The sequence below is a fragment of the Vombatus ursinus genome, unplaced genomic scaffold, assembly GCF_900497805.2.
Source record: "Vombatus ursinus unplaced genomic scaffold, bare-nosed wombat genome assembly UNPS02009132.1, whole genome shotgun sequence".
NCBI classification, from domain to species: Eukaryota; Metazoa; Chordata; class Mammalia; order Diprotodontia; family Vombatidae; genus Vombatus; species Vombatus ursinus.
In genome coordinates this window covers 12789137-12806834 of record NW_020948910.1, presented here as the reverse complement: position 1 = coordinate 12806834, position 17698 = coordinate 12789137, and the positions used below count along the sequence as shown (strand labels likewise).

At 39.1% G+C, this 17698-nt stretch overlaps 1 protein-coding gene across 1 annotated transcript in view; it reads right to left on the bottom strand.

The window, feature by feature from the left end:
- The window catches only part of MAP3K5 (mitogen-activated protein kinase kinase kinase 5), a 270359-nt gene that overhangs the window by 13660 nt on the left and 239001 nt on the right, over positions 1-17698 (bottom strand). Inside the window, exons 24-25 of the mRNA XM_027850741.1 lie at positions 14496-14681; positions 9292-9397 (exon numbers count right to left, since the gene is read on the bottom strand). Coding sequence (XP_027706542.1) covers positions 9292-9397; positions 14496-14681 — 292 coding nt within the window. The remainder of the gene's footprint in view (positions 1-9291; positions 9398-14495; positions 14682-17698) is intronic.

Genomic DNA, 17698 nt, shown 5'->3' with positions numbered 1-17698 from the left:
TTTGCATCAAGTTTATTTAATAAAGGTTGTCCCATTTCCAAAATATGTAAGGAAATGATTAAAATTTATAAAATAAAGAGCCATTCCCCAAAAGATCATGAACATATAGAAGGGTATAAGTAAGCAATTTTTTTTAAAGGAAGAAATCCAAGCTTTCAATAGCTGTATGAAAAACTGCTCTAAATCACTAATAACTAGAGAATGCAAATTAAAATAACCCTGAAGTTCTACTTCATACTTATCAGATGGCAACAATGAAAAAAAGAGAAAAAATACAAATGCTAGAGGGGCTGTAGGAAAAAGCACATTAATTCACTCCTAGTGAGTTATGAATTGGCCCAGCCATTCTGGAAAGTAATTTGGGATTATGTCCAAAAATTTACTAAGCTGTGTGAATTTACTAAGCTATAACACTTATGTTACAAATAGATTAAAGAAAGAAGAAAAGTACCCATATGTTTGGAAGTATTTATAGTAACTCTTTCACAGAACAGTCAAACTATAAACTAAGGGAGTACTCACCTGGGGAAATAGTGAAATAAATCGTGGAATATTTTTGCTCCATTTTTGTTTGTTGTTATTCAGTCAATTCCATCATGTCCAACGCTTCGTGACCCCATTTGGGGTTTTCTTGATAAATATACTAGAGTGGTTTGCCATTTTCTTTTCCAGATCATTTTACAGATAAGGAATGGGAGGCAAATAGGGGTTAAGTGACTTGCCCAGGGTCACAAAGCTAGTAAGTGTCTGATGCCAGATTTGAACTCAGGAAGATGAGTCTTGCTGATTTCAGGTTCAGCACTCTATCCATTGTGCTGCCTAGCTGCCAAATATTGCTTGGCGGAAGGGGCTAATAATTTGTGAATTTTGGCAATTCAGTGAAAGAGACAGTCACTTTTTATGTTGTACTATGTTCAGGGGGGACAATGCATAACTTGATTTAGATTGTAATAATCAGTGCTGTGGTTAGATACCAAGGACCAGGGGCATCAACTGATCCAAAAAAATTTTTTTTATTTTATTTTGAAACAAAATTTTTCATCCTATGTCTATTTTCTTTGTTTTATGGTTTAAAAAAAAAGCACTGTTTCAATTTTCACAGCATAATCCTTTGCATTATTCTTAAATTCCAGTCCTAGTTAAAACAAACTTCTACTATTTATAGCAAAAAGTATTCCCATTTTTTCCCCTCTTTTTTTACTCGACTAATACCTTTACAAACTTCATTCTAAGCATCTTTTTCTGTCTTGGGTTACTTAATGTTGATTCATATACAAGAGTTCAAATCTGGCCTCAGACACTTATTAGCTGTGTGACCCTGGGCAAGTCACTTAATCCTGTTTGCCTCAATTTCCTTATCTGTCAAATGAGCTGGAGAAGGAAATGGCAAACCACTCCAGTATCTTTACCAAGAAAACCCCAAAAGGGGGTCGCAAAGAATCAGACATGACTGAAATAACTGAGCCACAGCAAAACAAAAGATACTCTTTCTATCTCACTATGTCCTAAATGTCAATTGTCTTATATTCAATTACAAAACAGCTTGAGAATGGAAGTTGTAACACTGAATTGTTTCCAATGCTTCAATTTTTGCTTCTTAATTGAGTGAGCGCTCTCTCCAGAAGGACTGAAGCATTAAAGTGCTTAAGTGTATTTTGTTGTTGTTTCCTTCATCAACTTTGGATTTTTCTATATTCAATATATATAATATGTAATATAACATTATACATAATATCTCATATTCAATATATAATATCTTAGTCCCTTTATAATGAAATCTTAAGGAGGTTTGTATCATTTAGTAAGGGATACTGTGGAATACTGGATAGAGTGGTAAACTTGGAACTAAGAACTGGATTCGAATTCTGACTTCCACATTTATTACCTATATATGTGTGTGTGTGTGTATATACATACATATATATATATGACCCTGGGCAAGGCACAGCCTCTTTGTGCCTCAGTTGTTTCACTGGGAAAATGGGATGATAATAATCATCATACTGCCTACCTCACAAGGTTATTCTGAGATTCAAATGAGATTAAAGTTTGCAAACTGCCTTTCAAAATTTAAAGCACCATATAAATGCCTCCTATGATTATTTAATGAACTCTTTGTGTCTTAGTTGTATGATATTTTTATTGTATCCTCACGGAGATTTTTTTATTTGACACTGTAGACTCAAACTTTCTAGGCTTACATGGTTCACATGTTATTCCTTCCAAATTAGTTATAACCTCTCCTATTTTAAGATGTAAAAAAAAAGGATCTTTTTCAGTATAGTTCTCCTCCTCCTTCCTCTCAGAGGCCTTGCTCCCACTCCAATATCCCCTTCCTGTTTTGAAACAGCAGCCACAACAGTCACCAGAGGCTGCCAGGGGATCTTAAACCGCATTAGTCAGTTTTTGCAGATGAAGGCAGAATGATTTCCTACCAGAGCACCCTTTCCATAAAACCCTGTGTGCTTTGCTTCTGTTAGGGCAACAAAAGCTTGCCTTTCCTCTTGCCACTCATAAGTAATTGGGTGCAGGGAGAATGAGGACCCAGGGCTTTCTTTCCCCGTTTTCCTCTTTCCTCATCCACTTCCATTGGGTCGATGCATTGAACTTAGCATCAGATTTAGAACGAGAAGGAACCCAGGGGCCATCTAGTCCAATGTTCTCATTTTATAGATGAGGGAGGTTAAGTCACACTGCTAATAAGGAGCAGAGACAGGATTTGAACACATATCTTCTGACTAGGGCCAGTGCTCTTTCCACTGAGACATCTTCAACTGTATTAAATGAGGTGCTCATTTGGCGGGGGTACTTAGGCAAGTAGGGTGAAGTGACTTGTCCAGGGTCACAGAGCTAGTAAATGTCTGAGGCCAGATGTAAACTCTTATAAATGGGTTAACATTAAGTGACTCAAGACAGACTCATCCTGGTCTGTGGGGATGACTTCTAAGGGGCAACGAAGGTGGATGGGAAAACAATCACATCCTTATTTCAAAATAGTTGACTTCCTTTTTAATCCTATGTATTTTATGTTTTAATTTGTTTGGGGGGGGCAACTGGGGTTAAGTGACTTGTCCGGGGTCACATAGCTAGTAAGTATTTGAGGCTGGATTTGAACTCAGGCTCTCCTGAATCAAGGACTAGTACTCTATCCACTGCGTCACCTAGCTGCCCTACTTTGTGCTTTTAAAAACATCATCTGAGACCAGGTCCATAGGCTTCACTTGATTTACAAAGGGATCCGTAACACAAAAAAAGGTTAAAGACCCGTTTTAGGAGCTAAAGAGAAAGTGCTTAGTCTGTTGACCTTTCTGCTCCTGGACCAAGTATGCTTATGCCCTGAAACTGAATGTGGAATGGAAAGGAAATACCAACTGTAAATACAATCAGTTTTAAAATCACCCCCCTTCTGTCACTGCAGTAGCCAAGGTGAGAGTGAACTAGAGTGGTAGCTACTTGAAGGAGAGAGATATTAAAGAGGTGAAACAAAAAACACAGGAAAATGTGTTAAATCAAGAATGGGAGCTACCCAGAATGCAGATGACAGCACGATTTCCCCTTTTATACCATCAAATTAACTGATGGAAATATATGTACAAGTAAGTATGTTAGTGAATACTGAAGATTTTTAAGTTGGTAAAAAGAAAGGTAGCAAAAAGAATTAATCAAAATTGGGAAGCAGTGTTCCAGATGAGAAAATTGGTACATAGTGGATAGTCAGATAATTGTATTGTTATTTTAAAAAAAAATCTAAAATTATGTTCCTTGTAGAAGCATCCAAACATGCCTAACTCCTTTAAAAAAATCTCTTTTGACAATCATATGGGTAGTATCAAATATATCAACAAGGTATTGTCAACTCTCTTCTCTTTAATTAAGTGTGGTTATAGAAAATTCTTTGAACTATAAGTGTCTTCTCTAACTCAATATTCATCAACCCACAAACCTGTATAAATTGTAAATGCAGTAAAAAAGATTTTGAGGTAAATTAAAAAATCTGGCAGATAGAGAAAAACAATAAAAAATAATAATAAAAAAAATCTTTACCACAGTAGAAGGAAAATCTTTTCCCACTATCCTTTCAAGTTTCAGTATTTTGATAGATCAGTAATCTCATCCAAGCAACTATTTACCTAAATGTTACAAAGTACAAATCCTTCTGTGGATATGCCCCATTAAACCCCTGGGGGAAGGGGGTATGGCACGAAGGGAAAAGCAGGCATTCTTAGTGTTCCTGGCTTTCTCTCTCACTGCTTTCTTTTCTAGATGTCCACTAGTCATCCCTTTAACAATACAGCCTAGAATTTTGCCAGGAGTCAAAGACTATTTACCACCAGTTTTCAGATTCCATTGTCTTCCCTTCCTGGAAAACTGAAGCATTTCCTCCTTTCCCATCCTATGGTACCTTTTTTATTCTCCACAGTCAAAAATCAACATCAACTAGTTCTTTTATTTGAGTCTGGTGGTTTGAAAGCATGAAGAGAGCAGCTGGGAGACTTTAAAAAGCAAAGCAGGGGAGATCCTAGAGGCAATAGGGAGATATTGGAATTTATGGAGTAGGAAGTGATGAGGTTAGATCTATATTTAAGGAGAATCACTTGGGATGCTCCCGGTACGATGGACTGAAGAGGGGGGAGACTTGAGGCATGAAGACCAATTAGGAAGGTCATTGCAATAGTCAAGGTGAAAGTGAATTAGAGTGGCAGCTATGTGGAGGACAGAGACATTGTATAGGTAGAAGCAAAAATATTGAGAAATTCTGGGGAAATGGGGGATTGAAGGAGAGTAAAGAGTCAAGGGTAACATCCAAGTTGCAAATCCAAATTATTGCAAGGATGGGGGGAACCTTGATAGAAGTATGAAAGTTGGGAAAAGGGGTGAATTTTGGGGGAAAAATAGTGAATTCAGGTTTGAGTCTGAGATGCCTTGGGGCAGTTAGTTTGAAATATGCAGTGGGCAGAGGGAGATGCATGGTTCGAGCTCAGGAATGAGACTTGGACTACATATATAGATTTGGGAGTCTTCTCCATAGAGATGATAATTAAGCCCATGGGAGATGATGAGGCCACTGAGTGTGAGAGCATGATGAGCAGTTCAATACGAGAAGACGAAGTGGCCAATGAAATGGTGTTTCTTGTCATTGGGGGCAAACTAATGTGAACTCAGACATTTCCTGTTGTGCCTGTGCAAGGAGAACCAGTGAGCCAATGTTCCATTAGGCTGCAACCTCCTCCCTTTGCCTCCTGATTTCATTTCAAGATCAATGCAATTCAGCTTGTTCTGTAGTCCATCCATGTGATGGTCGCTAGACAAGGATCTCCCGATTAGAGTAGCAATAGCCAAGGAAAATGGAATCTGGTATAAACCTCAGTCATCTCTGCCTCCCTTCCTGCCACCCTCCTTCAGAAAGAGCAGGAGGCTGCACAGGATTGAGGGTCAACTTGTTTTGTTTCCTTGGTTGCCTCCATCAAAGAATTCATAAGCCATAGTCACCCCACTAATGAGCCTCCCTGTACTTGGGTAGGCTGGTCCTTAGCAAGCACACACACAGTCTGTTGCCTGGAATATGCTTTGTGTCCTTCCTAAAAGACATGAATTAGCCGAGCAATGTGAAGCTAAAAAAATACACCACATACATATATACACATTTATATACAGATATATAAATGTGTATATATATATATAAAACACATACATATATACATACATACATACATACATATATATATATATTTTTCAATATTTTTATCTAAATTCAAATGGGACAGCTTGGAGTAAGGTATAGAATGATGGACTTAAGAGTCAAGAAGCCCTGAGTTCAAATCCCACCTCAAACATTTAGTAGCTATGTGACCCTGGGTAAGTCATTTAACTTCTCAACCTCAGTTTCCTCATCTGTAAAATGGAGAGAATAATAATACGTCCTTCATAGGGTTGTGTGAGGATCAAATGAGATAGCAGATGGAAAGCACTTTGTGAATCATTATATTGTAATTATTCACATAATATAATGTGAAGCATTATATTAATGTTAGGTAACATTATTATTAGCAAAATTAAATGTTCCTTTTTATGAAGCATGGCCTTTTCTCTGACACATTTACTTTCTGGTCATAAGAAAAACATTTACAGAAGTTACTTTACAAAAACAATATCATATTGTTATCCTTTCTGCCAGTCCTAAATATGCCTTTTGAGTTATACGAATGCTGCCTTTTGATCTGGCAAATCCATTATTTTATTTCATCGTATAGTAGTAGAACACACCAGCTCTAGAGGCTTCTTTAATAATTTGCAGGGATATATTTCTGTGCTTATTTTTCTCAGTTTGAAACTTGTGAGGCATAAAGCAGCTGTAGTTTTGTTTTTTTTTGCAGAGGTGGGCATATGGATGAGGAAGTGAATGCTGGGAAATATAGACTGGAGGTATTGGTTAGCATACCTTTGCCCCAAAATGTTTCTGGATCCCAACAATGGAAGACATGGAGGCAGTACTCTGGAAATGCAAAGTACTAGCTTAACTTGGAAATTTCTCTCTCCGTAGCTCAAGCGAATGCTGAGGGGGGAGGAAACAGGGACGGTAGGGACAAAGCTGTTATTAGCTACTTAATTGGACTGTTTGAGAATCCAGTTCTCTTAAAGAGAAATTGCTAATTCAAACATCTCAGACATTTAAAAATCCTGCCCATAATCAGCCTGATTGGAGTGGAATAGAAAGAAGGTATAAGATGCAGTCTGATTGTCCCCAAGCCACCACTACCACCTTCAGGAAAGTGACAAATGGAACTTGCTCCAATCTCCCCTTTCCCTTTACCCCAATAACTGATCATTTTCAATTCCTTATCTTGACCCCAAGAGGAGAAAAAAAGAGAGCTGCCTTTGATTGCTTCTGTAATTTTAGCCTTCTGGACTGTCAATAACAATCACCACGTCTGTATTAAGCACTGACTAGCAGTAGCTATAACAAAGCTTAAAACCAACCAATTTTTGGTGCTGTGGTCTAGTTGTTCTGATTGTATATACACTCAGATTTCAGTATATCAAGGATCTATGGTTTTGTTAGTGTGCGTATTCTCAACTGAAGCAGTGGCAATGTTTCCATATTGTGCTAGGTGGCATTTTTAAGATGCAGTGGCTGAAAGAAATCATCCCCTTTGTGGTCAGTCTTCGTTGACACCAATTTGATCGACTTCAAATTTTGCTGGTCTCATTCTTAGACAGAGGACACACAATCTGTTATAAACGGGGGAAGGCTTATATAAAGGCAGAGAGATGGGAAATGCAACGTTGTGCGTGAGGAAGAGCAAGTAGAACATTTTGGCTAGAGCAGACTAAAGAATATGCCAGCCTAGAAAGGTGGGCTAAAGCTATATTATGTTGGACTTTAAATGCTAAACAGAAGAGCTGGCATTTTCTCCTAGAGGTAGTAGAAAGCCACTAGATAAACAAAATGATAATGTTTGGCCCTGAAAAAGATATGAGAAGATGAACTTCCCTCCCTTCTTTGTAAGGGATTGGGAGTATGGAACACAGTGTATTCTGACAAATTCAGTTGATATCTTTGTTAGTTTTGCTGAATTGCTCCTCCCGCCCTTTTCATTCTTCAATAGAGATGATGGCTGTGTGTGTGTGTGTGTGTGTGTGTGTGTGTGTGTGTGGAGGGGTGGAGTTATGTACTTGGAAATTAAGGTAATATAAAAATAAAAGATATGAATAATTTTTTTTAAAGAGGAAGGGAGGAAGAACTTTTTGAGACTCTTTGTCTGAGATGCTTGAATTAGCAATTTCTCTTTAAGAGAACTGCATTCTCAAACAGTCCAATTAAGCAGCTAATAACAGCTTTGTTCCTACCGTCATTGTTTCCTCCCCCCTCAGCATTCCCTTGAACTACGGAGAGAGAAATTTCCAAGTTAAGCTAATACTCTGCATTTCCAGAGTACTGCTTCCATGTCTTCCATTGTCGGGATCCAGAAACATTTTGGGGCAAAGGTATGCTAACCAATACCTCCAGTCTATATTTCCTTTTTAAAGAGGAAGGAAGGAAGAACTGTTTTAGGAGTATCATTTTGGTAGTTTCATGGAAGTTGGATCGGGGAGGGAAGAGATTTGAGGCAGGGAAACCAATTAAAAGAAAACATTCCAGCAAAGAGATGATAAAGTCCTAGATTAAGGTGGTGGTTATGTGAATAAAAAGAAGGGGGTAGATGTAAGAGCAGTTGTGAAGATAGATATGACAAGACTTAGCAAATGACTGGAGATGGGGAGTGAGGAGAGTGAAAAAGTCAAGGGTACTTGTGTATGTGACTCCGGATGCCTAGAAGGATGGTGGTACCCTTGACACAGTCAGGGAAATTAGGAAGAAGAGTGGTTTTTGAGGAAAAAATAACGAGCTCTGTTTATGACATATGGAGTTTAAGATGCCTATAGGACCTACAGTTGGAAATATCCAACAGGCAGTTAAGATCAGAGCTTAGGAAGGATACTAGAATTAGATCTAGGGATATGGGAGTCAAGACACTAATGGAACACATTGAAGCCAGTGAAGTGTCCATGAGAAAAGATGCAGATAAAGAAGGGAACACAGACAGCGCCTTCTATATCATATAATTATCTTCTATACTTCAGAGGGCGAATACTCATTTGTGTCGTAAGAAATCTCCTTGACTGAAATCTCTAGACCTCCTTTGTACTCTCAACAAAACCCTTCCTCTGCCATTGTGATGCAGACACATATACTCATTTGTTTGCAAGTGTAAATACCTGCATATTTAAATATATACTAATATTCATCAGCACTGTATATGTCCTATCTTAATTGTATTATAAAAGCTCTTCGAAGGACAGGGACCAAGTCTTCTTTATATTCTGTAAATAGCCTTAATGCCTAATGTGTTATTGAGAAAAATTGAGGCAACTAGGTGGCACAGTGGATAGAGCACTGGAGTCAGAGGGACCAGAGTTCAAATCCGTCTTCAAACACTTACCAGCTGTGTGACCCCGGGCAAAACAATGAATTGCTGTTTGCCAGTTTCCTTAATTGTAAAATGGGGATATTAATGGCACCTACCTTGCAGAAGATCAAAAGAGAAAATATGTGTAAAGTGCTTAGAGCAGTGCCTGGCACATATTCCCGCCCCAACCCCAACCCCACTAAATATTATCTGGGATGATATTGACTGCAAGGCAGCCAATGGCACTTTTCAACACACCGATGAGACATTAGGAACAATGAATCTACACTTACAGATTCTGTTTAGATACCAAATATTTTCAGAGTAATGAAATGTGTCTAACCTGGAACCAGAATGGTAATGGCTGTTTGAACCGCTTTTCGAATGATGCTGTCTAAGGCAAACATCCAGTGAGGCTTGATGTTGTGATTCCGAAGCACTTTATTGACCTGGAAAAAGAAAGTGACATGAAGAAAAACTGTCATATCTTCCTCAATATGCTAAGAGGCAATATGGCACTGGGGATGGATTTACAGCCTTAGAGTCAGGAGAAACTGGGTTTGAGTCTGGTCTCTTAAAAATATACCAGTGACTCTCTGGGACTTTAAATCGCTATAAAGTTGCCCATTTGTACTGGGAGAGGGACATTCTTCACTGGCAGTTTGTTTCACTAACAAAACCAGAGGTTAGATAAAAAAAAAAAAGTCAGCATACTAGTTGGTCTCTTTAAATGAAGTTCTTCCTGTAATAATGACTTACTTGGTGCTTTACAGTTTATAAAGGCCTTTCCTCACAACAACCTGGTAAGAAATGTAATGAAAATATTATTGCCCTTTTTTTTTCTTTTTTGTGAGGCAATTGGGGTTAAGTGACTTGCCTAGAGTCACACAGCTAGTGAGTGTTACGTGTCTGAGGTCAGATTTGAACTTAGGTCCTCTTGACTCCAGGGCTGGTATTCTATCCACTACACCACCACCTGCCCCTATTGTCCCCTTTTTTGAGATGAAGAAACTGAAGCACAGAGAGTTTAAATGACTTTCCAGTCACAAAATTAGGTGATGAAAATAACCAGAATTGAACTCACCAGATCTAAGTCCTATGCTCTTTCCACTAAACCAGAAGTGTCAAATGTACAGCCCATGGTCCATAAGCAGTCCATAGAGTATGGCTTGAACCACATTACAATGTAATTGGAAAGTATTTAACAAAATAAAAAAAATATAATACAACAAAAATAATATTATATTTAGGCAGCTAGGTGTCCTGAGCTCAAATTCGGTCACAGATGCTTACTAGCTGTGGGCAAGTCACTTAACCCTATTTGCCTCAGTTTCCTCATCTGTAAAATGAGCTGAAGAAGGAAATGGCAAACTACTCCAGTATCTTTGCCAAGAAAATCCTAAATGGGGTTACAAAGAGTCAGACACTACTAAAATCATTCAATAACAACAAGAACATTACATTTTAAAACTGAGTTAACATGGTGGCACAGGGATCCTTATGTACAGTGGCCCCCATTTCTATTTGAATTTGATACCACTCCACAGTATAAGCAGCTAGGAGGTGCAGTGGATAGAGCACCAAACCTGGAGTCAGGAAGATCTGAGTTTCAAATCTGATTTCAAATACTTACTATAGTTGTGTGATTCTGGCCAAGTCACTTGCCCTCTCTCAGCCTCAGTTTTCTCCTCTGTAAAATAGGGCTAATAACAACACCTACCTCCCTAGGTTACTGTGAGGATGAAATCAAATAAGATAATAATTGTCAAATGCTTAGCACCATGCCTGGCACATAGTAGGAGCTATATAAATGCAATTATAATAATCTGGGTTGTCGTATCAGTAAAGGATGATTGTGAGGTTTAAAAAAATAAATGCTTTTTATCAGGGATATTACATTACTCCATGACTCAAATGAAGTACTCCAGCACAGCCTAGTGGTCTAAGAGGAAAGAAAAGGAGCATTTATATATTGTATCTACTGGCTGGCCATCACTCATGCCTGGGGTTTCTCTCATCATCTCTAACACTGCTGTAAGGCAGGTAAATAACTAGTATTTATAAAACTGCTAATAAACTTGCTTTTTAAAAATCTTATGGTGCCATAGTGAAGTGCTAAGTATATTCTGAGCACTGTTATGTGGAAAAAAGGCATTAAATTAGAATTGATACATTAAGAAAGAACGGTAAAAAAAAAAGATTCAATGAATGTGCTTGTTATCATTTTGACACAAAACACTGCACAATCAGGCCAAATTCAACTCATTTATGTATTCTGGAATAGGCCCACTAATTGTTGGTAGGAGCTGCAGTGGGGCTTTGAGGAAAGAGGCAATCTGCCCAGTACTCTGGGCCCTAGTCTGAAAGTCCAGCATTGAGGAAGCCGACCCCAACAGTAAGACAGTTGGTTTCACACAGGTAAGTAGCCTTCCTCACAGTTTATAATGCAGCTGGTACTTAGATGGTAAAAATCCTCTCATTGGTCTATTATTCTACCTAAGTCCCTTCATTTGGTACTGAGTCTACCCAGGGTCGAAGGGGCTGCTCTCGAGGAAGGTCTGGTCTATTTCATTCCTGGACCTTTTCTAGTTCCAAGAACACCCGGTGGCTAGTGCTGGTTCCTGCCAAATCATTTAAGTGGAGAAGTTGTATCTCTGTTGATAATCATGGAATGGCCCTATTCAATGAAATGGAATGACTGATTACCTCTTTGGTAACCTCCTACCCCCACCCCTTACACTCTTGTCAGCCAAAATAGCTGCTAAGGTTACAGGGCTGAAATAAGGAAGGCTTTTGTACAGCTTTGCTCTTCTCACAATCCTAGTGTGTGTATTCACACACAAATACACACACACACACACACACACACAATTGGGTAATTAAAAGCAACAAAGAAACACAGACTCTTCTCTGGGTCCACTTGAAGGGAAGAAACAGGAGAGATAGTATTTGTATGTATGTCCTGGTGAAATGGGCCCACTGCCCAGGCCTGAGATTCAACAGCTCTGAATCTGAATCTAACTGGCTAATTTGCTTTCTAACTTCCAGGCTGGAAGCCAGAAGTGTGGGCAACTGCAAACTAACCAGGCTATTTCATTCTACTTCTAGAACAAAATGAAGTGTTAAGTTCCCTCAGGCCTGGTTTTCATTCTCCTTTAGCATTTATGAAACAACATCTTATTGTTAATTCATTTTAATATCATTTTAGAAACTTACTATATCTAAAGAAAGTAGGAAGCCTTTTGTCTCTATTTTGCAGAGATAGAATGATGCCAAAAGGCCCAAGATTAGAATCAGTCTTAGAGGTATCTAGGTGACGAAGTGGATGGAGGGCTGGGCCCGGTGTTCAGGAAGACCTGAGTTCAAATTCAGCCTCAGATACTGATTAGCTGTGTTCCTAGGCAAGTAAATTAACTGCCAGATGGTTTCAATTCAATTCAATTCAATTCAATAAACATTTATTAAGCGCCCACTATGTGCCAGGCACTATGCTAAGCACTGAAGATACAAAAAGAGGCAAAAGACAGTTGCTGCCCTCAAGGAGCATACAATCCAACGGGGAAGACAATATGCACACAAATGCACAGAAAGTAAGCTACATACAGAATAAACAGGAAATAATTAAGGGGAAGCACTAGAATTAAGAGGAGTTGGAGAAGGCTTCCTGTACAAGGTAGGATTTTAGTTGGGACTTAAAGAAAGCCAAGGAGGTCTGCAGTCTGCGCAGAGAAGTGAGACTGTTCCAGGGACGGGGGGACAGTCATGGAAAATGACTTGATGGAGCGTCTTGTTTGGGGAACACCCAGGAGGCCAGTGTCACTGCATTGAAGAATACGTATCAGGGAGTGAGATGTAAGAAGACTGGAAAGGTGGTAAGCAGCTAGGTGATGAAAGGGCTTTGAATGCCAAACAGAATATTTTGTATTTGATCCTGGAAACAATAAGAAGCCATTGGAATTTATTGAGTAGGGAGTGTGTGTGTGTGTGTGTGTGTGTGTGTGTGTGTGTGTGTGTGTGTGTGTGTGTGTGTGTGTGTGTGTGTGACATGATCAGATCTGTGTTTTAGGAAAATCATTTTAGTGGCTGAATGGAAAATGGATTGGAATGGGGAGAGACTTGAGGAGGGCAGACCCTGCTGTAATTGTAGTAATCAAGGTGTCAGATTTGCCTCAGTTTCTCAATTATAAAACGGGGATCATCTAACGTCTACCTCCCAGGGTGGTTGTGAGGATCAAATGGGATGGTATTCTGGCAAAGTGCCTGGCCCATAACAGGCTCTTAATAAATGCCTTTTCCTTTCCCCTTCTTAAACGAGTGACCACAATAATACTATAAATCAGACTGCAGAGAGAAACAATTAAACATATTGGGAAGCAGCAACGGCGAGTTTAATTCTTTGGCTCTCTAGCAAAATTTTGTAAAGAGGTTCTATATTAAGACCATGGTCTACAAACCACTTTTGCCACATATCCCAAGCCCCCTCTTCATCTGGTCTCCGAGGCACTGTAATGGCTTCTTGGAGAAAAGCTCACGGAAGCAAGATACAGAATAGGTAGTAAGCAGTGAAGACAGACAACATCATCCGTCTTATTTTTGGATAATACCTACATCAGGCTCTAGCAGGGCTATTAAATCAAAAGGAAAGCCACATTGCTGTAGCAATGTACTTTTAGAGAGAAAAAACAACAAACTCTCTTACTGGGTCATGTGGGATTTTTGTTGACTCAGTGATGGACAGAAGTCTGGAGTACACTACCAGCTAGGGAATAGAAAATATTTCTAAAATGGACAGATTTAGGGGGAAAAAAAACACCAAAGATTAGGCTGGAAGCCAAAAGGATACTGCAAGAAAGTACTGGTTTTATGGAGCAGGGACCAGATACCTCTCCGCCATTTATCCTAGTTCCTATTCCCAATGCCCGCCAGATGTCGCACTTTTGCACAAAGTGCCGGGCTGAAGAATGCTATGGGGCTGCTAAAGTCATCAAAATAAATATGATGACCTACTGCATGATTTCATAAGCACAAAGTTCAGCTCCAGGAGATGTTTGTCAATTTAGCTGTTTTCCATGGTGATTAGGTTCGATGCAAGGGAACACATATACATAATACAGGAGTAGCATTTAAAAAAAAAACGAAACACCCTAGCTTTTCTTTCTTTAGTTGCTTATATAATAGAAGCACTTTAAAGTTTGCAAAATTATTTATATACATCTCTCTATATATTTCTATATATAAAATCGAATATATAGATATCAAATACTGTACACACATATGGTATAACATCTGATAACAAGTCTCTTAAACGTGATTTTCTTGGTTCTGTAACTCACTCCCTCCTCAAAAAAAAAAAATCTGAAAACACGTCCTTTTATTTTTTAGAAGTATGATTGCAAGAAGGCAGGTGCTTCATCAGCGGTGGCTGTAATCCATTTTTTTAAATAAAGAAAAATTAAGAGAAGACAATTCTGGTTCTATCCCATGATGTTCATGAATTTGAGCCTGACTTTTAAGAAGGTGAGGGGGGTGAGGGGGGACTGTACTTACAGCATCTTGGAAACCGAACAGAACCACCTGAACTTGACTGATGCCATGGCTATCGAAATCCAGCTCCAGCTTCAGCTTTGACAGGGTGGTGGCTATGATTTTCCGGTCCGTTGACCTCACAAACTCTCTGAGGCTCGCGACTAAAGTTGTGATGTGCTCCCATCTTAGCTTAGGTGTTTCAGCTCCCTGGTGAAGAAATCAGCTTGTCAGGTCAATAGCCCAGACCTGCAACTTTTTCTTCATCTTCCTCCTCTCCCCCGCCAATGATTTTAAAACAGCGATGGATGCAAACAAAGATACTTTAAGTAAAATGTAAGGCTTTTGACAAATTCTCTCTCAACTTTACTTTCTTTGCTCTGAGTGAGAAATGTTATTCCCATGAAAGGTACTCCTCCTCCTTATCCTTTTGTATTTGTGACACACAAAAATGCTAGGAAAGAAACTGTCATTTAACATCAAAAAATAAGCTGCACCTTCAACTTAATTCATAGAATTTGAGAGTTGAAAGGGACCTCAGCTGGGTAGGGTAGAATCCATACTGAAAAGGAAATTATTGTTATTGTTATTTTTTATTAAATACCTAAGATGTTCAAAACACTGTGCTAGGTTCCTGGGATATAAAGATGAAAAACAATTTGGTGCCTGCCTTCTAATTGTTTATTTAGGGAGGGAAGGGAAGAAGCATTTATTTATTGGACATAATTGGGGTTAAGTGACTTGCCTAGGGTCACACAGCTAGTGTCTGAGGCCAAATTTGAACTTAAGTACTCCTCCTGACTTCAGGGCTGGCACTCTATCCACTGTGCTACCTAACTGCCCCAAAAGAAGTATTTATTAAACACCTACTATGTATCAGGCACTACGTGAAGCTCTTTGCAAATATTACTTCATTTGATCCTCACAACAACCCTGTGAGGTAGACGCTATTATTACTATCCCCATTTTACAGCTGAGGAAACTGAGGCCAAAAGAGGTTACGTGACTTGCCCAAGGTTACCCAGCTAGTGTTTGAGGTGGGATTTGAACTCAGGTTTTCCTGATTCCAGGTCAAGACCCAGAGTTCTATTCACTGAGCCACCTGGCTTGTATGACAAGTGCATAGATAAGACCATTATAAGGTAGAAAACGGGAGAGGTAAAGGATAAAAGCTAGACAAAATGTTCTAGGAACATCTGAGGAGGAAGAAAATATTCTGATTTGCATGGATCAGAGATTATGAACACCTTTTTCCTTTAAAATAATTAGGGTACCTACATTATTAAGGCACTTACATTTTACATGCAAAGCTCTTCTGAAAGAATACTCGTTGCAGGGCAGCTAGGTAGCACAGTGGATTGAGCTCCGGCCTTGGAGTCAGGAGGACCGAAGTTCAAATCCGTCCTCAGACACTTGCCACTTGCTAGCTGTGTGACCCTGGGCAAGACATTTAACCCCGACTGCCTCATCAAACCCCCCCCCCCAAAAAAGCCAATTTGCTGTTCAGTCGTTTCAGTCATGTGCGACTGTTTGTTACCACGTTTGGGATTTTCTTGGCAAAGATACTGGAGAAGTTTGCCATTTCCTTCTCCAGGTCATTTTACAGATGAGGAAACTGAGGCAAACAAGGTTAAGTAACTTGCCCAGGGTCACACAGCTAAGCTAGTATGTGTCTAAGGCCAGATTTGAACTCGGGAAGAGGAGTCTTTCTGACTCCAAGCCTGGCACTCTACCCACTGCACTATCTAGCTGCCCACAAGAATACTTGTAGCCATCATTAAAAGATTTGTTCTCTTTTCCCTTCTTTTGCCCAATTTATAGACCACAAAAGATATAAAAACTTATTTTTTTTCTGAATTGAAACTAAACTGCAATTGGGGTAGAAAAACAAAGAAAATTATAATAATGAAAAAAAATTAGAGTCAAGGAGAAAACTTGTTTGCTATTCAGACATTTTATCTTCCTAAAAAATCAGCCTGTTTGTGAAAAAAGTTTAGATAGCAAACTTTTTTGGCATTAGCTTTGTTATTATAACAGAAAAACATGGTGCTTCTTGTCCCTGGACCAATGTCCTAAGAAGGAACATTTAGTGCTTTAGTTTTGCTCTATATGGTATCATTTTAGGTCCTAGTTATCCGGCTTATGTAACATTGGCCCAATTCGTGTATCTCCCTGGATATTCCTTAAGAAAGGCTGACTTATACCAGAGAACAGCTCTATTAAGGGGAGAGCCTGATTCACTGTCAATGATATTTCACAGAATCATCAACAGTTGGTATTTAATAAGCAAATACAATGCTCTCGTATAAGGCTATTCCACAACAGTGGCATTTTAGAACTAGAAATCACATTGCTCTATGGAGCAGGAACAGAAAAACATATCCGTCAACAGAGAATTTATTAAGGACCTACTATGTGCTGCGCATTGTGGACAGTGGTGGGGGAAAAAACCCAGCAGCTGAATTCAAAGAAAAGTTAGTTATATTGTAATTCTTTAATTAAAAAAAAGCTATGAGATGTCATCATTAGAATATTCCTATGCATCTACAAGGGGTGGATACATGGTATAGTGGATAGAGCATTGGGCCTGGAGTCAGGAAGATGTGAGTTCAAATCTAGCTTCAGATACTTACTAGCTGTGTGACCCTGGGAAAGTCACTTGACCTCTATTTGCCTCAGTTCCCCATCTGTAAAATGAGAACACACTGGAGAAGGAAATGGCAAACCACTCCAGTACCTGCCAAGAAAACCCCATGGACAATGTCTATGGGGTCACATAGAGTCAGACTCAGCTGAACAATTAAACAACAGGCATCTATCAACCTGGATTCTCTTTCCTAATAGCCGTTAATTCACTAACCCTTGTTTGATTACTCCTAAAAGTGCAATTATAACAACACTTGATTTGTAGGATCAAAGTTTTAGAGCTCAGAGGGAACTTGAAAGATACTGAGTCCTGTTCTTCACTTCACAGATAAGGAAAGTGAGGCTCAGGGAGATTCAATGACTTGCCTGGGGTCACACAACTAGTAAGGGTTTGAGATAGAATTTGAACCCAGATTTTCCTGACTGCACAGCTAGCATTTTCTCTCCTACGCCTCTCATACCAAATCCAGTATCCAAAATCCAAACTCTTTATCTTTGAAGAAAATTTGGTAAGTAAATATGCCTTCTGAATCAGAAAAGTACACTGTGATTATTAATACAGGGTGTCTGAAAGGTCTTGG